This window comes from Parasteatoda tepidariorum, chromosome X2 (assembly GCF_043381705.1).
Source record: "Parasteatoda tepidariorum isolate YZ-2023 chromosome X2, CAS_Ptep_4.0, whole genome shotgun sequence".
In the NCBI taxonomy this organism is placed as follows: Eukaryota; Metazoa; Arthropoda; class Arachnida; order Araneae; family Theridiidae; genus Parasteatoda; species Parasteatoda tepidariorum.
In genome coordinates this window covers 12,318,449-12,342,319 of record NC_092215.1, presented here as the reverse complement: position 1 = coordinate 12,342,319, position 23,871 = coordinate 12,318,449, and the positions used below count along the sequence as shown (strand labels likewise).

The following is a 23,871-nucleotide window of genomic DNA, read 5'->3' as shown; positions in this document are numbered from 1 at the left end:
CGACTTTTTGAAGGTGTATAATTAATTAATCCATTTGAGATTAATCATATGTTTTGTGATAGATTAAAGTTGCAAGTTCTGTAAATAGAATTAAAATGGGGAGAAGTATCATAAAAATAATGTTGATTTGCTCCTTTGATTTTCAAATCGTGCATATAAGCGCCATTTTATATCTTAAATAAAATATTATTTGTCGTGCACGAATTTTTTTTTTGAGTCTTAATGAATGTAATTTAAGCATATTTCATAATAATATAAATTTTTTTTAAAAATAAATTTCTCTTGCTGACATAAAATTGTTTAATGTTCTGAAGCAAAATCAAATTGTAAAAATAAAACAAATAAAAAAATATAGATAAATAAAAAAATTTTTTACAAAATACTTTCCTATTAAAAAAAAAAAAATTAATCGCTAAAAATCGGCAAAGATTTGACTGAGTTCAATCTAAAATTTATGCAAGTTGCAGGGAATCGCTAAATCGGATATGCAAATTAACAGTTCATTATTGATAAAAACTATCAGTAAAAATATTTCGCATGCAGAAAGAAACAAATAAAAAGAAACATAACGGGATAAAGGAAACAAAATGAAATGAATAAACTATAACTCATCGAAATTCCAATACGGCTGTCAATTCTGTGGAGAATGGAAAATAAAATTATTGGATATGTTTTATGAATATTTCTATTGAATTTAATCAGTTTTTTTCTTTGTTTTGTATTTACACTTAATGTTCTGTAAAGACAGTGGGAATTGATCAATGAAATTGTCATTTGTAAACTTAGATTTGTTATATATTTATTTTCTAAAACAGTGAAACACGTCTTAGATTCATTTTTAGAAAACTCGTGCTTTCAATTGTGTTAAAAATGATTTCTGAATAGTGTTTTCTTTAGTTTCAAATCATAAAAATATATTTATGGTATCATTTATCATGAAATAATTTACTGTAAATTTGTTCCAAGTATTTTTCATGGAATGGTGAACGTACATTTTAAGGAATGAAACGTGCATTTTCTTTCCTTTAACAAGTCTTTAATTTGATTTGTAATGTTTCTGCTTGCATCGAGATCTGCATGAGATTTTTGGTTTGATAAAATTATGAATAAACAAGTTTTCAAAAGTTATGTGCTTTATGGTATGCATACTAAATAGTTTTTAAGAAAGATGCAATGTATTTAAATGATTTAAGGGATCCAAAGGGCTTTTTCGACCAAAAATTTTAATATTTTGAAGAAAAAAAAATATACCTTTTATGGTGTGTTTTATTTTGAACAATTCGATATCATGTATAAGATGAGGCTTGGAAAGATTTCTATGTTACAATATAATTACTGAGACCCTCCCTGAAAACAAAACATAACATACGCCTTTTCTAAATCTAAAATTTTCTCCTAACTCAAGTAATTTGTTTAAAGTTTTTTATGAGAAGTTTAGGCTCTTAATCAAATTTTCTCAATTCAAATTGTTGTATTGTTTAATTTACTGCATCGTAGGAACTTGCTTATAATTTTTCTAACTCTCACTTGAACTAATTGCATTTTTTTAAGTCAGCGAACTTATTTGTATTATTTTTTTAAAGTGTAATTTAAATGAAGTTACAGAAACAAGAAAATAAACTCCCATGTTACAAATTTTGAAACGAATATAGTTAGAAAACAGATATACCAACTAGTTCTTCCAAAACTGATTGTAACTTAAAATGAATTGAGAAAAATTATTTTCAATAGTAATACTCTCAGGGTCGGGATAGTCTGGTTGGTAGGGGTCTGGGTAAATGTCTAAGTGGTCGTGGGTTTGATCCCTGCAGGCCGAAAACTCGCCGTGCAGTAAATGGTGACTGATGCACGTTAAATCTGTCGATTCTCAATGTCCTCCATGTTCCCATAACAAATCAAAATCTCTGGGGGTACTGAATTGAAGATAGATCGTTCTCTGATTCTGGTCAAAATTACGATTTGTGGATGAATGAATGGATGTATGAATGGGTCCACCCTATAAACGGGTGTGACGTATGGATGTGGCAGAAGTCGAATTCTTGGTCATAGATGGCGCCATTGGAAAGCAAGAACAATCGCATCCCCTCTGCCTTAATGGCATGCGTCAACAACAACAAAAGTAATACTACTGTTAGTAAATCGTGAAAAAAACTTGAAATCAAAGGTTATATTTACGGGAAACTAGAAGCAATAACTAATTAAAAGTTAAAATATTTCCACATCATAGATGGCTGAGGGCTTTTCTTTTTGCGTATACTAATGAATAACTAAGAGATGAAATTTATTCTTGTTTAGAAGTGATGCAAGTGTAGACAGATAACGTAAGACTTGAGTATATCTGTTTTACTTTGCTCTTATGGTAAAATGCTGCTCTCTTCACGATAAAGATAAATTCTTTCTCTGATAGAGTTCTCCTGCAAACACTCGGCCGATAAATGAAATCGTTTCAGTTGTCGGAACTTAAACAGGAAGTGAATCTTCCAACTTTTGCTTGGTTGTCAATGGGGGAATTTTTCACTTCAAACTAATTATACGCTGACAGAAAGAAATAATTAGTTTCAGATTGAATGATAAAGGATATAATTACAATAAGAATATCAATAACATTGAAATGAAAATTTAGGATCTACTTCCCTTGTCTTTCTATTTTTTAAGGTATTTTTCAGATCTCGAAGTTGAAATAATTTATGTTTATCAAAGCCGGCAAGAAGCCTCATTCCCTAGTTTAGATCGATGGGTATTTCTCTGTGAAGTGAAGGTGTAATTGTGAGTAATACTGGCAACGTTGCCCCAATTATGGCGATGATGAAGGCATTGTAGAGATTTAATATCCATTATCCTTAATTCTTCTGTTCAAAAAGGGCTTTTGTGAGAGTCCCTAATAAATATCTATATATATATAAATATCTATATATATATATATATATATATATATATANAAATATAATGGTATTATATTTATAATAACATTATAAATATGCGTGATAATACTTTATAACCTTAACAAAAATTTTTGATATAGTTAAAATGCTGTTGAATAAAAGGTTTGTATGTAAATGAAGAAAAAAAACATTTATATAGTTTTTAATTTTTTTTTTTTGCTTGCTCTATCGTGTTTATAAATAATTCAAAGAAGAAATAGACTATATGAGACGCATTTTGTTATAACTTTTAATTAATTTGCAGTTAACATTTATTTTAACGGTTTTATTTTAAACAAAAACATAAAATTAAAAATTTCAGTTATACTAAAATATTATATGAATATCAATAATAATGACTTTAAGCCACAGTAATGCAAAATAAACTTTTTCAACTAAATTAGAATTATGACCTGAATTATAATTTTTTATTTAATTATAAGGACAAGTTAAAAAAATGTTTTTGTTCAATATTCGTTAATTGTGGTAGAAGTTAGCCTGATTGGGAGTAATGCTAAATAACACATTCCCTCAAATTATTAGAAAATGTTTAGGGGAGCGTAATCAGATCTGGCCTTTGTGTTACTAAGTAGCGAAGTGTTGAGTTTATGCAGGTAGAACTTTTCATGGATCCCTGAAATGTTGAGTTCATTTTGGTGAACCAACTGATCGTTTACATAATTTGGTTGGAAGGTTTTGTTGATTTTGGACGATATTCCATATGCGTTTTCCTTTGCTTATGCTTTGTTAATGCTGGATTAAGGTTCATAGTTCAGTAAGTAATATAAAAATGAAACATGCCATTGAAAACTAATGCTCAGTTTAATTGAGTGTCTAATGATTTGGACAATGGTATATATACGCACCATTTTATTTCTCAATAAAAATACTGTTCCTCCTGCATGAAACATTTTTGTGTTTTGATGCAATTTAAGCATATTTAATTGAAAATGAGATAATTTTTTTTTTTAAATTTTGATTTTTGGCATAAAATAGGTTAATATTATAAAACCAAAAAAAATCACTTGTTTTTTGGAAAAAAAATCTTTCTCAAATGAATAAAAAAAATATTGATGAAAGAAAATATGTAAAAAATACTCTCTCATTAAAAAAAAAATTCCTAATAACCGAACAAGCTTTGGGAGCATTAGAATCTAATATTTATGCAAATTGCGCAGAATCGCTAATTTGGATATGCAAATTAACAATGTTTTATTGTTAAAAGTTATCAGGAAAAATATTTCACATACAAAAAAGAAACAAATTAAAAAAAAATAGAACGGGATAAAAGAAACAAAATAAAATGAATAAACTATAACTCATCAAAATTCCAATACGACTGTCAATTCCGTGGAGAATGGAAATACAAATCATTGGATATGTTTTATGAATATTTGTAAAGAATTTAATGAGTTTTTTTAAAGATCTTATTTAATGTTCTATAAAGACAGTGGAAATTGATCAATGAAATTTTCATTTGCAAACTTTAATTTTTTTAAGATTTATTTTCTGAACACGGTGAAACTCATCTTAAATTCAGTTATGGAAAACTCGTGCTTTCAAATGCCTTAAAAACGATTTCTGAATAGTGCTTTGCTTAGTTTAAAACCGCAAACGGATATTTAAGGTATTATTTTTCATGAAAATGTTTACTATTTTATTCTGTATTTATTTCAAGTGTTTTTTATCAAATGGTAAGCATACATTTTAAACAATTAATAAGCATGAGAATATCCAGGGAATTAAATATAGCTTTTGGTTTCTTAAAAGTATGAAAAAGCAAGTTTTTAAAAGTTATATGCAATTATTAAATTAAGTTATATCAAATCGTTTTTAAGAAAAATACAATGCATTCAAACGATTTAAGGGATTTAAAAAAATTAGTTTTTTTCCAACAAAAATACTAATATTTTGAAAACTAATTATACCAGTCATGTTCTGAACAATTTGACATCAAGTATAAGGTGATATTTTAAAAAAAACTTTCCATGGCACAGAAAATACTGGAGCATTCTTAATGAAAGCAGAAAATAACATACATATCGAAACATGCAACGAAAATCTTTTCGTATCTAAATTTTTTTATGTTATTTAGACTTACATTTGTCATTAAAGCAGTATTTCTCCAATATTTTTTTTTCAATTGACGCTCAAAATTTCAACTTCCAGTAAACCTGTTAAGTTAAAATTTAATAAATGGTCTTAGCTTATGCAGCTTAAACTCATGCTAACATTGGACATTATTTTCTGTAACTGCATATTTTTATGTAAGTTGACTATTTCTATCCTTGAATATTAGATTTGTATGACTGCATTTTTTATGAAAATTCGAGAACTATATAGGTTGGATATATGGTATGGCTTCTATTGAACAGGACACTTTGAATATTAAATTTTCAGGATAAAGTTTTAATAAAAGTTTTAAGATAAGTCTCGTTATTTGTTTGAGAAAGTTTAAAACCAACTCCATTTAATTTTCAAAATCATGCAGTAAATTTTTTATATTGAGTCATATTAACAAATAATTTTTTTAAAAAAAATTATAGCTAATTTTCATTTTAAAATTGCAATTAACTTAAAAATATGGATCAAATCCTATATCTTTTATTCGATTATATCGGTAGCTTACAACTGTTAATTTTTCAATACAATTCAATACTTTTCAATTATCACAAACTCTTATAGAGAAGGGAAAATATTCTTAAAATAAAATTTCTGTAAAGATCATTCATTACTAACAGATTTATCACAGATCTGTAATCAGTAGTAAAACATGAAACGAAGTTTATACGTTCTCAAATGGAAGATCTCAGTACGTAATTCAGTCAAATAATTATAATACTTTCTCAAAATACTCTATTCGTTTCGTATGTATGTATAATAATTCTACTGAAGTGGAAAATTTATTTATATTATATGTATGTGATGCCACAATTGGCATTACATATTTATTTCCTATCTTTTTAAATATCTTTCATTACTTAAGCTGAATTTAATTAATGGAATTATATTTAAAATAAATCAAAGACTTAATCTTTTAAAACGAATAAAAATATTTATTCTTCTCTTATAGATCAATGTAACGGATACTTTTTTACTTCATTACTAGGCAGACTTATTAATTCATTGTCGCCTCTAATCGAAAACAAAAGTCTATTTATAACTTTTTATTTTAAATTTCTAACCACAAGAATGTTTCAGTTGCATGGTTGTAATAATTCCCATAAATTTGTTGGCGACACATGATCGCCAAGGTATTATTTTAACTCTATATTGATAATGGTGGTTGGCTATGATACACTTTAATAAATCGCCAATTTTGGATCTCCTATCCATGCTTCTGTGTCCGTTGGGAACAAATTACATGTACTTTTTAAATTTGGCTTCTGATTAGGAAGGTCGTGGGGATTTGTCTCCCATGGCCTGTCCTTATTAATATTATTATGTAAAATTGATTCAACTGAAATTCTTATGGATAATATTTATATTTGGTATCTCGAGCTCTGCAAATATATTGAATAAAAGCTTTTTATTAAATATGATCCGGTTCAACTGTTATATTCATTATACCCTGATTTCAGCATCAATCTTCAATTTGTCGATACCATATACCCTCCTACAACACCTGCCTATTCCATCTTGACATTATTGGCACACTAACTTCCATACTTCTCCATAATGTATATGCAATTGTCATTTGAAAAATTTAAAGGATTTGGTGCAATAAAATAGTATATTTTCAAATAATTTCGCTAAACGATATGTAACTTCTAAAAAAGGACATTCGACAGCAAAGCAGATAATGAAATGTAACCAGCATTTCACTTCACTCACAGCTCAACATAAGTGTTCGAAAATGTTCAAAAATCAATTTACGGTGATGAAAGTATAAAGTTTTGGAACGAATATAATCGTTCCAGACGCCTTTGAGCAAGAAATGTTCAACGAAGTTCATCGCTTTACCACATTTGCAACCCTCCGTTTTCCAATCACATCTTTAATTGTTCTAAGACAGGAAGTGTTTATTGAAGATGTTAAATTGTTTTTTTAAGTTTGCATTAGTTTTACTTACCTTTTGTCTATATAAACAATGAAACAAAAGAGGATTTCCCTCTAGTTTGATTAGCGAGTGACGTTTGGCGTACAGTTTCTTATTAATAGCTGGAAATTTAACCATTAAATTGTTATAGCTAAACTGTTAGAACTCTTCTCCGAAAAATGATCAAATAACAATTTATTTAAGCGTTATGTTACCATATTCAAACAAAATAGTCAAATAACCATAAATAAAATGATATTCGAACTGTTAACTCTGAGAAAATCCGTTTATTATCTGCTTTCACCTAATACTGTTAGACTACCAGATTTTATTGCGCCAACTATTCCCACCTAATGAAGACACTTAGTTCCTTACAACTAGATAGATATTATGACCGAGAGGGCTAATCATGTCAGTCTCATGACCGACAGAACAGGGGTTCGAGTCCCAGCGTTGAAACTGTAATATTTCCTCCATTTCCTTCAAAACAGGAAGAATTTTCAGTGCCCTTCACTTTCCAATGCAGATTATCTAGTGAAAAGCTTAGCTCCAATGACCAGTAAATTTTTTCTCGGTTTTTAAGCGTTAACCATTACAACCTCGGTTAACCATTTACAACCATGCTAGTTGTAAATGGTTAAAAACCATATGATTTTCTATTCATGGTTTAATGACAATATTAGTTGTAAATGGTTTCAATACCGTAAACGTTAAACATGTTCTTTACCTTAAACTCCACCGTTAAAAGAATGGACAGATTGCTGCCGGCTATTTTATCGTGATTTTTACCGTGATGAAAATTCTTACAGTGTGGTCCAAAATTTTCGAATTACACGACAATTTATGCTTGCATTTTACTTTTGAATGGAAATTATCTTTTATTTAATAAGATTTTTCTTCTTCTTTTTATTGATTTTAATGACGTTGTTATTCGTCTTTTAACTGTAAAAATGCACAATTTTAGAAATTTTCCATTATTCTGTGATTGGTTCTTTAGTTCATATTCAAGAAACATATTGCTAAACAAAATTAAATATATTTTCGATTTCACATACGACTTTCATCATGCAATACAATTTTATCGATGATATATTATTTATTTTACAGATATGAGTAATTCTAAAACTAAATTTTTAAAGAAATAATAACAAAAATAAGAATAAATGTCACCAAAAGAAGTTATTAAAAAAAAAAAAAACTTCGAAAAACGAATATTTTTTTTTTGTATAAAAGAATTTTAATACAGTTTGAGATTAAATTTGTTCTTGTTATAACGTGAAAATCGAAGCAAGTAGGATCTCTATTTTATGATGAGAAGAGGAGAACCAAAATGAATAGTTTGCCAACAGTCAGTCATAAAAAAGGTTTGTTTAGAAAAACAAACCTAGTGACTCAGAAGAAAAATTCATTTTCAAGTCTTATCAGTTAGGAGATTCTCAACTGATGACATGCTGGAAACTTTCTGAAATTTCTGTATTTCACTTGAGATTTTTATGATTTGTTATAGCTCTGATGAATAAATCCCTGCACTAAGATTTTGCTTTAGGCGTAACAAGGAAATTTTATGAGAAAATGTAAAGCCTTAGCTTTTACATAGCTTATGAATTTTCCATCTTAAAGATTAACAAAATTGCATCGATTGGTGCCACAAAGTTGGACAGAACTTTTTTGCTTCAGTTATTACTTTCCTTTTCTTTTTCCTTTTATCTTGTTAAGATTCATTCTACCTAAAAAACCATAATTTTTGGTATTTCCATTAATAATATAAATATGATTTTTTTTTCAATTAAATAAATTATGTATATATATATATATATATAACAAAATCTGAAAATTGACATTTTGAAAATGGTGGCCGACCGCATCACCCGTTCAGTTTAGATGACAACCTTACATTTTACATTTATCGAAATNAGATAGATAGATAGATAGATAGATAGATAGATAGATAGATAGATAGATAGATACATTAAAATTACATGTTACAGTTTTAGGTTGCAATTTTTTCGCAAATTTAATTGCTAATTAGTATTATAAATCTAATTATTTGGACGAATTTATTATTAAAATTTCTTACGCAGCAGATACATGCAGATTCAAGCAAGAATATCGTTAGAATATGAAAGAGCTAAGAAGTTAATTGAAAAATCAAGTGTAAAAAATGAAAATCTGGAATTTTCAAAAAGTGGTTAGCTTTATACTTTCTTACTATACTATTAGTAAATTTATTTAACAAGACTTAAGATAACTTTGCCAAATTAGTTCTTCCTTAAGCTTCTGTTTCGTTAATCCTAATTAGAAAACTAGAAATACTCATTAATATTCTTTCAGTGCAGTGTGTTTAGTTGATATAAAAAATTTAGCTTAAAAATTAGTGCGCATAGATTTGCTTAAGTAATGATTTTTACTTACTTAAAAATAACTTTATTGTTTCGAATATTATTTTAATTATGTTATAGTATTGTTGATCTTAAATTATATTGTTAGTGCACTTTAAAATTCTTTTCAACTATTTAACACCAAAAGAATTAGAAGGGGACATTTTTGGCGTTTTATTTCACTAAAAACTATGTTTGGTGTTTCAATACATCAACTTCGGTGTAAATAGATGCTTTAGTAATGTAGGTGCCAACCGTTTTAATGTAACGAACTTTTTTCTGCCCTCATTTAATTGGCTTGATTCACCAAAGTACTCAAATATGTCTTTAACTACAATTAATAAACTAATATTGCTTAGCTTTTTTCCGATGGTTCACGTACTTTTTTATTTATTTTTAATTTACATTGTTTTTTCTTTCTTTTGCTCCAATTTATTTCTCAGAATTGTATTTTTAAACTATCTTCTTATTTTGTTTGCAGCAATTTCTATGTTGTCCGTTATTTTATTGATGTGTTGTTTTTAAAAATTATTAATATTTTTTTTTAAATTATAGAGAGGAGAAAAACACAAAAAAGACTTCATAAAGGTTTTTTATTTTTTTTATTTTAAAAGCTGTAACGTTTTTCAAATTTACTTCATTTAAAGTAGCAAATACTGTTAAATTATCATTATATTTATTTTGTAAATGGCTGTCATTTCAAATTTGATATTTTTTTTTCAAATTTGATCACCATTTCCCGATTTTTCACAAGTTTAGTAATTATTATTTTTTTTATTTAAACACAGAATATGAGACAGAAATCTCATGCATTCACAATAATTTAAACTAAAACAAATTTAATTTATATAAAAGTTTAATTTAAATCTGAAATGTGATATATATTTCCTGAGTTTAAATTAAAAAATATAGCAATGGTTATTTTATAAGCGCGAGCACGCGCTCTCAAAATGCATATTTTATTTTATAAATAAATGTATTAAAAGGAATATAAAATTGTTTTTAGATAAGTAAATAATCATTTTTTCATCTAAGTCTTCTCGATAGTTGATCTTTGATCCTTTTTAATGCAATAAAAGAGCTTGTTGTAAGCAAGACGAAATGCTTCTTAGAATGAGCTTAAGTTTTCAGAGTAGAAATTATTTCTCCGTAAGTAAATACTTTTTGTGTCTTAAAAATGTGCCTTTGTACCATAAAAAAGAATATTTGTTCATTTTTAGAGGCACATTTATTATTTTTCAGCTTTAATAAGCATATTTTGAAAGTACAACTTTAAATGAATTTTTACGACAGTACTTTAAAGAAAAATATAGCAAACATTAATAAGAGAAAAGTGTCTCTTCAAATTTAAATCTCTGACATAATTAAGAATTCTGAAATTCTATTTAGTTTGAAAATAAGATCCCCCCGATTCTTTCACAAATTTTTTAATAAGTTCAAAGCATAGCAATATTCCATTTTTTCTTTCAATTTGCTTGTTGTTAGGCGTGATTCTTGTCAAAGCTAGTGCAATTACTCTTGCTTCGAATTCAAACGAGGAGTGTCTTTGAATTTTTAAGTTTGACATAAAAATTACGAGTGGTTCTTTCAGTTCAATGTAGAACTAGTCTTTCGGTCATGGCACCTTCACCATACGCAACAGAAAAATTCAATTGCAGCTTTTGCTACATTTTGTCTTTGGGTGAAAGCAAACAGAAGGTGTAGAAAACGCTGATTCATTTCAACTTTGCATTACAATTTAGTTACCTGAAAATTACTTTCAATAAATAAAAGCATCCACTTTATCAATTGTTATAAATGCATTAATAATCTGTTAAAACCCTATTATTATATAATTATGTTATGTCTGTATCATACATCAAAAATATTAGTTAACTGAACTATATTGCCAAATACCACTCAATGTTACAATTGGAAACAAAATAGCGGAAAGTTGGTTGCGAACCAATATGCTGCACGTTTTTATCATTGTAATAATTTATTTACGCTATTTTATAAAGTGTTTCAAGTTATTAAACTAGATTTCTAGAGAAATAACTAGAATTTCAAATTTATCAATAAAATTTGACTGACATTGAGATTTTTAAATTCATAACTGTCTAAACTAAACTGCGTAGGGGGTATACCCAAGTAGTTTTTTTTTTTTGCATTGAAAACTAATTACTTCCCGAGCTATTTAATCAAGAAACTATGTTTATTCGTTGAGAAATTTTACCAAGTAAGACGGGAGTTAAAAGATTTAACAATTTGAATTCTAATTGCTTCCCTTTTACAGCTCTTTCAAAGCTACATTAGAATAGAAATTAAATTTCAAAAACCTTTATTCAAACTTGAAAAAGAAGTAGATTTATTAAAGGAAACTGTTTTGAAATATATTATTTGATACAAAGCTAAATTATCAAATGTCAGTTTTTTATGACCAAGAATTACTTCAGATTGAATAAAAAGGTATTAAAGGCGTTTGAATTTAAACGACTTTAAGACAAATTTTATTCGTGAACTTTTTTTATCATTAATTCTGAAATCACATTTGTTTGCATTCTAAATTAAATCTTTCAATAAATAAGTTTGCATATTTTAACTGAAAGTTTAGTTTAAAACATCTATCAAAATCAATGTACCTTTTATCTTCAAAGTATTTCATTTTATTTTTTAAAAAAGTTGAACTCAATGAACAGAATCCATTTATTTACAAAAACTAATTTTCTGAAGAGTTTTATTTCGGGATGTAAACTAATGCTTCCTTTATGAATCTATAATGGTTTTTACTTATTTAATGAGAATTTATTTATGAAACCATGCATAAAATGTTCTAAATTTAATTAATCATGGCTAAAATACTCTCCTTTTTTTATTTTGATTTTAAATTCGTATGAGGTCTGATATAAATTCAATCGAATCTCATGCAAAAATAACCATACAGTAAGTTCATTAAAAACTTTAAAATTTTACTTATTAATACAAAAAAAATTTATTTTGTAAAGAAATGCTTGTGAAAAAAATGTTATTTTTATTTTAGATATTCCTTTTTTAGATATTCTTTTTTTATAATTTGAACCGGATTTATCAGCACTCCATTAAAGATTATTTTGACCTTATCAACCAAAAATGGTTTCGGAATTCCACATAAAACAAAACAATTTACTGGCAACCTCTAACCCATAGAAAAAAGACAAAACTACATATTATTTTTATTTATACATAAAAAAAACTGATGAAAAAACGTAAGAAATATGGCTGCTCTTTTCTGATTAGAAGAATCTTCTAGAAAAGAGCTATTGGAAACCACTAGTTCTCCTCAGTTGGCCAGGTCAGAACAATTTGATTGATCGAAGAGCTCACGTAACACATTGTGGACTTGTGATAGCAATAGTTCTCAGATATGATGTATTCGATAAAAGACCACTCCCGTGATAATAGCTCTCCTTTATGACTCCAAATGGATTTTCATCGAGAAAACTTATATTCTTGATAAAAGCTCTTCACAAAATCTTGTAAATGATAAGATATCGTTAAAAACTTTCCACGAAAAATGATTTTCGAGAGTCAGTTCCAAAAAAGTTTTTGTTTATTGGTTGAATATCATAGAATTGATATTGAAAGTTTGTTTTTTCTTCTTTTTCGTTGCTTTAAATGAGTTCTTACTTATAGTAAGATTTTTCTTTTTCTTTTTCTGTATTCAGAGGAATGAAGGTAGCACAGAACTAATTTAATTGCTCTAAAAGTAATTTTCGACTACTTTTATGATAAGTAAACTCTAAACTATTCTCTTCTGGATTACGGTCAAGTGACCGGCAAAACGTGTTTCAGTTTCCAACCTTAAAAATAAATTAATGCCCACAAAATGATCATAACCATAAAAATACAAGTTAACCTGTAAAATCCCTTCGTGAAATATATTACCAATAACCCTAAATTTATTTTGTGCTTGTAAAAATTATCTTCGGCTCACAATTTGACGTCGTTTGAAACTCAAACAATTTGTTAGTCGTATTAAGGTGAACAATGAAACTAAGCGAAGTCGATTAATGCTGATATCTATCGATGAGTAAGAAGGTTTCATGCCCGTTTTTTGTGCTCATCAATATATAAAAAAGCGCGAGAGGAATGTTTTTTTTAACACCGACTGGTTTTGAACCTAGGACTTTTGACCCTGCAGTTTGCAGCAACCACCATATCTGATTTCATAACTTATTTTATCATTTGTACTTGTACTAAATAATTAGTATATTAAAATCTTCTTGTAAGATTAAGTTCGCGTGGCATGTTAGTATCATTAGTTGTAAGCTATTTTGTGCACTCTTTATCATTAGTTGTATAAATTTCTGAAAACACTTACCTCAGTTTCTCCTCTAAACCATTTAAGCTCTGCTGGGGGATTGCCTGCTGGTCCCGAACATGTAAATGACTGACGATCACCTTCCCTTAATTCAACTGAATCTTCGTAACCTGATAGAATGGGAATTTCAGGAGGATCTATAGTGAAGTAAGAAAAATATAAATTACTTTTTATGCAATTTCTATATTTAGTAAAGATATGATAAACTATGACATTTTAAATTACCATAAGGTAAGAATACCATAAAATAAATTTGAGTCACACATGAATTTTATATTATAACCCGTGAAAGAATGTTCGAGAATATTTCCTGAGTTTCATAAGCAGTAAGAAACATCTGTCACTGTGATAAATGAATCGTGGTACTTTACAAAACTTTACATTTAATTGCTTTTTATTAAATGTCTGCTCAGAGCAACGCTAAATTTCATCTCATTGCAGTTGCTGGAGAACAGAACAGTGCTAAGTTTCATTAATGAATTCTATATTAAAACACGCGAAAGACTGTTCGAGAATATTTCCTCAGTGTCATAAGCAGTATAAAACATCTGTCACTGTGATATCTGAATTGTGGTACTTTACGAAACTTTACATTTCATTGTTTTTAATTTAATGTCTGCTCAGAACAGTATTAAATTCCATCTCAATCACATACTTAAACTATTTTTATTGATAAGGAAAATTTGTATTCAAATTGTTAGTAAAGTAGGTTGCAATAGAATGGGGGTTGAAACTTTGATCTGGCAATGTAAAAAAAATGATGATATTTCAGTTGATGAATTGAAGCCGACACAGCTTCATCATAACGTCTAGCAGATACTTCATAATGCCTACACCATTACTATCATCGTGTCATTGGTCCCGATATTAAGGTGGCTTAACCTTCATTACTTTCTGGCCCTCATCTAGGTGTAGCGAGAAATCTTGTTAATATAAGGAATGTAACATTCTTATAAATAGAAAACCCTTTATATATTTTTTATTTTAAATATCATGGTTTGGTAATGAAGGCTTTCCACTTTAGGTGGCAGCTTTATTCCTTTCTGTGGCTTGGTATCGATCAGTTATGAAGAAAGTAATCCTGATAGTGAAAACGGATTTGGATAATGTTCATTTGACGTTACTTTATAAATAGAAGCGAATGATATAAGTAAAATGATCCAAATCGATGTTGAAACATCAAGAACTAATCAAGTGCACTAAGCTTTTGTTATTATTGCAAAAAAAGAAACTTTTTTTCACAAAAAGATGTTTGCAGTTGCTGATAAAACTGGATGTCTATCAATCTTTACTAAGGTAGGATAAAGATGAGCACATATTATTTATTTTTTTTGTCTTCCATAAAAATTTGAAAAGGGGAGGAAAGAAATTAATTTAAAAATTGTGAGATATTAAATCCCCAAAAAGTGCCTCTGAGTCAGGGTTTAAGGCCAAATGTATAATTTCGTTGATCTGTCATTCATTAGTATAATTTAATTTTGTTGAAATGCAATAGAATAATAACTTAGCCAAACAATAAAGATGTGTAATCAATCACGTAGGGAAACGTTCTGAAAAAATAGAGCAGCACAGTGGGAAATATAGAAAAACATTCTGATACTGCTGAAATTTTCTTTTCGACTTTTCAAAGAAACTGTTATAAAATCCAAAAAATCTTATAGTTGCAAATGTATTTGGAATTTGCAATAATCATATACCTTGTTAATAAAACTCATAACTATAATACAGATTTTGCGCGGAGAAAAAAAAGGTTCCTGCAAAATTACTGCGCTGTATGGTGCTGACATTTCTAGTAAAAACAAAGCAATAATTCTGGTTAATGAAACCAAAATATATGGGAATTAAATCATTAATTTTATATATTTTTTCTTTAATATAGTAATAGTTTACCGGAAATTCTGGTTTTTAAAACTATAGTTTTCATTGCCTCTCTTTTAGAAAAAATAAAAAAAAACTTAAAATTAAATTATAAATTTAACGGCATAAATATTATTATTATTTTTTTTTGCACCATGCATTTAAGGTATCATGATAAACTACCAAATTTTATCTCATAATATAAAACTATATTTTATTGTTTTATTGTTACGTTCACCAGAATTATAAACAAAGCGCTTTGGTATAAATTATCGAACATTTTAGTGCTCTCATTGAGCAAGAAACATGGTAAGTATTATCATACTCCGGTAATTTTGTCCAATTTACTTTCTCCGAGCGTAATAGTTGTTTTGTAGAAAAATTAATAGAATCTGAAAAAAGTCAAGTCAATTTGATAAATGGTACTTATCTCTTAGAACATATTTTGTTGTAATAAAAATTAGACAAATATTGTAAAATTGCTGCTCCCTGGTTATGTTATTTTAAGATAATTTTTTTCCCTGAAAATATATCATTACTAAGTGATCAAAGTAATTTTATACTTTTTAGAGATGACGGGATTGATGGTAGGTGGTGTGTTGGATCCGTGTCCAAGAGTTAATGAGTATGATGTCCACCGACCGATGTCTCCTCATGTAGTAAATGGTGACTGGTGCACGATAAATCTGACCAGTCACAAAGTCATCCATGATCCCGTAACACATTAATATCTCTGGGGATACTGAATTGCAGATTGATCGCTCTCTGGCGTAGATCAAAAGCACGATTTGTGGATGAATGAATAGATGTATGAACGCGTCCACCCTATAAACGGCCTATGACAAGTGTGTGGCTTAAGTTGCGTTCTTGACCATAGATGGCGCCACTGAAAAACGAGAAACAAACCCTGTGCCTTAAATTCGTTAGATTTCACCAATTGGCAAGTGCATTGGAAGCAACAACAAAAGCAACATTCTTAAATCACTTATCTAGTCAGAGGGAAATTTTAAAAAAGTGATCTTCATTTATGGCTGGGATTCTAGTTATCCTGATATTCTACTTTTATAACTGTCGTTGAACAGCCGACCCAATTTAATGAGTTTAGGACTACTAATGTTCAGCACGATAAAAACTCTCATTATATTGATCTCAAACTATAATTAGTTTTTCAGTGGTCCAACAATACAATTATGCTAGTGACTAAGACTGTTAAAACTTTCTGCTCTAAGCAGAGTAATTCTGAAATTAAAAATAGTATTGTTTATTACTTTTTTGCTATGAATTAGCATTTATCGTAACTAAGTACACATATATTTTTTTAACTGTGTAATTTGGGTAAGTGTCATTTCAAGATAATTTAAATGATTCTGTTAAAATTGCCGAAGTATTATACATTTGAAATTTTCTTTTATAGCTTAGCAAAAGAAGCAATTACTGCTGAAGGTGTAATATTAAAAATTTCAGGTTGATAAATGAAGATCTCTTGCTGGAAAACTGCAAAGATATACACTTTTATTTATAAAATTTAAATACTAGTGTGGTTAAAAATTAATTAATTAGATGGACCATATAACATCTCACGTTTCTGAATTGTTACCTTCGTAAGTATTAAAAAAACGACTTTAGATAGTGATAGAGTTATAAGAGCCTAAAATGCAAAATGTCTCCTCTTAAGTTGATAAATTAATACCTCTAAAAATACAAACTGTATACTCGAGGTAGCGAAATAATAACCTAAGGCAGAACACGGAACACCTCATGTTAATAAAAAATAACATTTTCAAGTGTCGAAAAATACAATTGAGGTTGATTTATAAATGCCGGAAGTGTAAAATAGCACACCTTATGTAGATAAATAAATATCACAACAATTATATAAATCCGCACTTGAGGTTGAAAAATAATAACCAGAAGTAGAACATCGAATACAATATTCATAAAAACAATTCATAAAAAACAACTTTTCCAACTGTCGAAAAATGCACTTGTGGTAGATATATAATAACTTGATGTGTAAAATGATGCATCTAAAGTTCATAAAAAATACCACTACAAGAATAAAATATATGCTTTAGGTTGAAATATGAAAACCTGAGGTAGAACATGAAGCACCTCAAGTTATTAAAAATTGCCTTCACGACAGTCAAAAAATACAGTTGAGGTAGATCCAGAATAACACGAAGTGTTAAATAGGTTGTTGAAGAAATACCTTAGGTTGTTGAAGAAATACTTCCACTGGTGTAAAAAAGTACATTTCACGCTGATAAGCAATAACCTAAGGTAGGAAACGAAACATCTTAAATTAGTAAATAGCTGTCTCTCCACTAATGTAAGATGAAACACCTTAGCGTGATACATATATACCTCTGGAGGTATATTTTAGATATGTTTGAGGTAAATTTGGATGTATTCATTTGCACCCTTTTTAACCAAACGACATATTTAAATTACAATCCCATTTGTACCTCAAAAATACCTCAACTTTTCCGTAAGGGAAGTTAAGCTACGTGATACGAATACATGATTTTCTCATCATCGTATGCTTAACTCAACAGTGGATGCCTATTATTTTGAAATAAATAAGTGCGTGATGTAAGAAATAAGCAACTTAGTTATTTACATCAATGTACAAACCTTAACCAAGACGGCAAATTTATCAATCTCCTGAATGGGGATTCAAATCCCAGCATTGAAACCACAATATATATATATTCTATCAATCTTTNATATATATATATATTCCATCCATTCAACATATGAGGTGTTTCTAGTGTATTACACACCTCAGTTGGTGGCCGTGGACAATTAGAATAGGAAACTTTTACTCATGTATGAATAACAGCACCACAGAGCTGTATAGTACCCTTCACGATAGATTGCACCACTACATAAATTAATTAATTTACATTTCATGGTTCATTTGACGAAACACAAATTAACCACAACCTAAATCCAATATCTAGCACCTAACGAAAAACCTAACAAAGTGTAATTACAATCATACCTAACTTAACTTCCATAACTTAAATTTCATTTTTGCAAATTTCGAAACTATACTTGGTTTAAATGGGTACAAATCCGCATAGTTTTCTTTCTCACTCATTCCAGTTAGAAACGATTTCAAACAAAAGTAAAGTAATGATTTTAACAATAAGCTTTACGGTTAATTGTATGGTTAGCTGCTGTCGTTTATTTTACCGTTTTGTCGTTTTATTTTTTGAATGAAATTTCTAACATTGTGTCGTTAGTTCTTTTTAAAAGTAAGTGCTTGTATACTGTCCAAAATAAGTTCTTTTTATAGAAAAAAAAAAGAAAAAAATTCTGATTTATTTATTTTAATAGTAAAAATTTCTAATATACACAACCCCTACATTTCCATGGTTTGTTTGTAATAAATATTGATCTTAAAAATATTTATTTAAAATAAACCTATCTGTAAACCAATCTAGTGAATTATATTATTCCTGCATTATTTTCTGTTCACGAGAAAAATGCGAAAAGAAACTTATTTGCAATTTATTTTTATTACACATGTCATTGAAATAGCTTGAAATTGTGTTCTCGTTATCCTGTTCCGTGCTAAAAATCTTCTTTAACATTACCATATGCTTCATAATTTATGTTTATTGCTCTAGAAAACATATTAAGATTTTAATATTTTTAAATTTAGCTTATGACAATCAATCGAAACAAAAGGACGAAAATAAGTCTTTCAGAATACTATAATTATCAAGTAGGATTTAAAAAAAAACAGAAAAACACTGAAACAGGGAATAGTCAAGGATATATGTCTTATTTAATATTTATTCATAAATTAAAAGCGAGTTCCAGTAATTCTTTAAGATTCACCGCTAAAAAAATAACAATGTATTTGTTGAAACTAGTATTTGTATAAAGATCTGTAATAATTTTTATTATTTTCAAGACAAAAATAAACATTATATTCTTTTCTAAAAATGTAATTATCACCATTATCATAAAACGAATGAAAAACTACTAAATCAAACACACTAATGAAATGTAAATATTTGTGTACAATATAGATAGATACGTAGTTTAAAATCATGTAATTTACTTTCGAAGATTTTCCTTCAACAAAAGAAAACTCTGGATAATGAAGAAAAGAAAATGATCTGGAAAATAAAACATTGAAAGAAAAATAAGTTCTCTTTTCTCTCCATCTAAGAAAAGGGACTTTAAGTTAGATAAACATTACATTTAGTCTTCCAGGCTAAGACGAGAGCAAATTTCGTAAAGTTTTATTTTTGATAGAGATAAGTAGGATATCAGCTACGGAAAAAATAATAAATTTAAAAACATTTTCCCATTGTGTTTCTTTCAGTGAAGTTTAAATTCCGTTTGCGTGTTTTATTTGAGTATCAGAAACATTTTCTGATTGTAGGGCTACTATTTGTGTATGACTTTCAGAGAACAAAACTTGACTCTAAGAGTTACTCAAAGGTAACCTAAATATTGATTTAATTTGTTCATATTAACTATAAATTGTTTCTTGCGTTTTTGGTTTTATAATTCGTTTCTTAAATATTTCACTAGTTAAATGTGTAAGCATTGTTTTTTGTTTTATCTGTTTATGTCTTTCTCCGCGTGTTTTATTCATTTATAATTTACCGTTTGTTGAATTAACTCTTATAATATATTTCAATAGGAAAGCTATGTCTCTAATATATATAAGAGTTAATNATGTATATATATATATATATATACAGAAAGAGAGTAACGGTTGAGCTCAATGCAAATTTTCTTGGGAACATTTGAGAACAGATATCTTAGAGCTTTGAAATCTAGCTACCTATGATTAAAATTGTTAATAGTTATTCATTCTATATCCTAATAGCTTAGCTCAAATTGAAATGCTTAATATCTAGATTTTCGTACAAAAGTGCAATTTTTAATTATTTCTTCCAATAAAATGTCTTTTTTTCAAGCACTAACTCTGCTCATTTGATGTACTTTATTTTATTTTATCAGTAGATGAACAATTTGTAATTTTGAACCATCATCCAGAAGACAAGGAAACTCCTGGATCTACCCCCAGAGATATTGATTTGATATGAGAATATGGAGGGCTTTGCGACTTGATAGATTTAATGCGCATCAGTCACCATTTAGTACACGGAGACTCTTCGGCGATCGAATCCACGAACTCTTGGACATGGGCCTAGTGCCCTACCCACCGTAACCGTTAAAAATATTTTTAAAAAAATTCCAACTGAGTGCAAAATCTCACAATTGTACAAAATAAAATATCATTTTATATGCAGCAGTTACGTTCAATAAAATTATTTCTTTTGCAAAAACTAATGAATTGAGGATATGCAGGCTTATCTGAAATGAACACGGATTTCTAAAATTCTTATCAAGAATATAACTAAGAAAAGTATAAACATTGGGGAAAGAAAATAATATTTAACCGGTGAAAAAACCAACGAGATTGGCTTTATTGCAGAAAATAAAGCAGAAGGAAGTTGTTGTTGATGTTGTTAATTTACGTAGCTCTAGAACTGCACAATGGGCTATGGGCGACGGTCTGGGAAACATCCCGGAGGATGATCCGAAGACATGCCATCACAATTTTGATCCTCTGCGGAGGGGATGGCACCTCCGCTTCGGTAGCCCGACGACCTGCGCGCGAAGTCGAGCACTTTACGGTAGCACAGTGTAACGAGGACCAATACCGCACACCCTCGGTCCCTACGCAGACTGATCCAAGTGGTCACCCACCCGCACACTGACCGTAGCCAATGATGCTTGACTTCGGTGATCTGCTGGGAACCGTGTCTTAACGATCAGTCCACTGCGGGACCAGAAGGAAGTTAAATGACGATTGTTTTAAATACCTTTGAATTTAAACTTTTAGTTAAACCTGATTTGATATATTTTTCATTTTCATCTAATGGGTTTTTAATAAAGTTTCCCATCAAGAATTGAAATACGAAAAAAAAAATTTCAACGGAATACGCGAATAAAGATTTGCTCAGATTGTAAAAATTTGCTTTTCATGAATAGATTTGGATATTATTAATTTTAAATAACTTGCATGCGGTAATCTAAAACAGTAAAAATGAAGCAAATTTCAATCATGATGGTTTTCCAATGACGGACCAAGATAAATGTGATTGTCTTCATCTTGAATTTCAACCAAAAACCATTTTACAGCTATATGGGACCATCAAATCTTTCCAGAGTTAGGAATTGGCACCTTTTTCACGTTAGAAAAACATAACATACCCTTCATAGTATGCTAGATTTTTATAATTCCCAGATGTTCCATTTAATCCATCATGATCGAACATAAATTACTAGAATTTTGTATCATAATCCATCATGCATTTTGTTGAGACCATCAAGACTGCCCAACATCCCGATATTGAAATTAATCCAGCTTCACGGGTCAATCACACTTGATGCGTTTGATGGACTGGTTTCTTTCGTTTCAAACAGTGAATCTTATCTCTACAAAGTGCGTGACCAAGAAATGATCATTTTTGCCTGCTCACCCAAGAGTGTTTTCCACCACCGCCACGCACAATCGGACGATTTTTCCCTCCTTTGAAAGAAAAATTATAGACTTTAACTAGTAGTTTCAGTTAAATGAATTTTCAATTTATTTAACCGACAATTGATATCCATCCTTGTACTAAAACAATACTTTCCATCATGAAATGAAGGAAGTTATTGACCTTAGATAATCAAACATAACTTGTTGGTTGACCATCATAGTACTAAAGCAACATTTTCCCTCATGAGATAAATAAATTTGTTGGTCAATGATTTTCTAACATAACTGGTAGGTTGACCATCATATAGTGAAATATCATTTTCCAACATGAAATGATGGAAGTTTATTGGTTCATCAATATCCTTTTCTGCATTAAGGGAATTGTCGGCTGCTGTTTACTATTAAATAATGTTTGGCCTTCAAGAAACCAACATAAACCATCAAAATATCTTGATGGTCTTATAAACAAGTTTGTTTTGGGTTAGTTAAATGACATTTAGTTATAGTTACATGGTTCTTAGTTACGTGACTCGAATTGAATTACATAACTCACTATTTTTAGTTGTTTGCAAGTATCTTCGAATACTTTACGAAAGAAAAGGAATATTTAAAGTTTTTTTTTATTTATTTTAGAAGAATGGATAAAAACAATGATATTTTGTGCAAATTTAGTTTTAGATTAACATTATCAATAATCAGTGCAATAAATAAATTCACATAAACAAATTAAATGACTCTCAAACAAACTAAACGATGCGTTATTCTTGAATTTACTTATTTTTGGTATTGTAACAATGTGAGAGACCAGTCTGAAAATAGAGATCGTTTTGAAAATTTCCTGTTTTTAGGTTGAAAGTTTCAAAAGATAGCACCACAAAAAGTTAATAACAAAATATTATTCTTTGCTCCGCCAACGGTCAAAAATCTTTTGAGCTAAAAACTTGGAGTGCTGGGGAAAAAATATGCGCTACCTTATAAATTTTCTGCATGAATTTTCTTTAGATATAAATATAATACTACTATGTATAAGAAAATTCTTAGAAATGGAAAAGCTAAAAATTCTCCTTACCGATTTATCCAAACCAACATTTTAATTTCATCCTGTATCTAATTAGTGATAGCTTTAGTTTTTTTTTTCCTTTTTTCTTTTTTTTTTTGAATTAATCATATAGTAAAGCAAAATAATAACGTAAAAAGCTTAGAGTAAGAAAGTAAAAATTGAGCCTTAGCTGATGTTTAGGATAAACGAAGGAAATTTGATAAGCTTTATTACGAAGTGTGCTAATCTGAATGTTCGAAAAAAGGCAAGTTAAAATTAATATCGGAGATTTTTAGTGTCTGGAAATTTAATATAGATTAAGACAGTGTTTCATTCGCTAATTTGAAATATATATATCAAAGTTTTGTCGAGACTATAATAATGTTCTTATTTATTCCTTTATCTTAAACGTGATAGTTTCATTTATAAATGGCGAAAGTTCAATACATAAGCTTATGTTATGAGAAAGTAAAAAAAAAATGAAAAGAAACATTAAATAAAAACTTAAATGAGATGACCTAGATTTTTCATCAAAATTGAAACAAAATTTCATATCAAGTCTTTACAAACTTAATTTAATTCAAAACTTTTAAAAATTATATGCTCCTAGGATTTAATTTTAAATACAAATACTTTTCAATTGTTTTTCAGTAAGAAAGCACAATCTCCGCGTTTTGTGATTTAGATATTTTAATGTTCGTAACAAAATTTAGTTTAAAACACTCTTTTTAGATATTTTATATATATATATATATATATATATATATATATATATAAG

General features: G+C 28.6%; 1 protein-coding gene across 1 annotated transcript in view; it reads right to left on the bottom strand.

The window, feature by feature from the left end:
* LOC107452704 (nephrin-like) overlaps window positions 1-23,871 on the bottom strand; it is a 422,126-nt gene that overhangs the window by 136,359 nt on the left and 261,896 nt on the right. Inside the window, exon 10 of the mRNA XM_071188109.1 lies at window positions 13,678-13,814. Coding sequence (XP_071044210.1) covers window positions 13,678-13,814 — 137 coding nt within the window. The remainder of the gene's footprint in view (window positions 1-13,677; window positions 13,815-23,871) is intronic.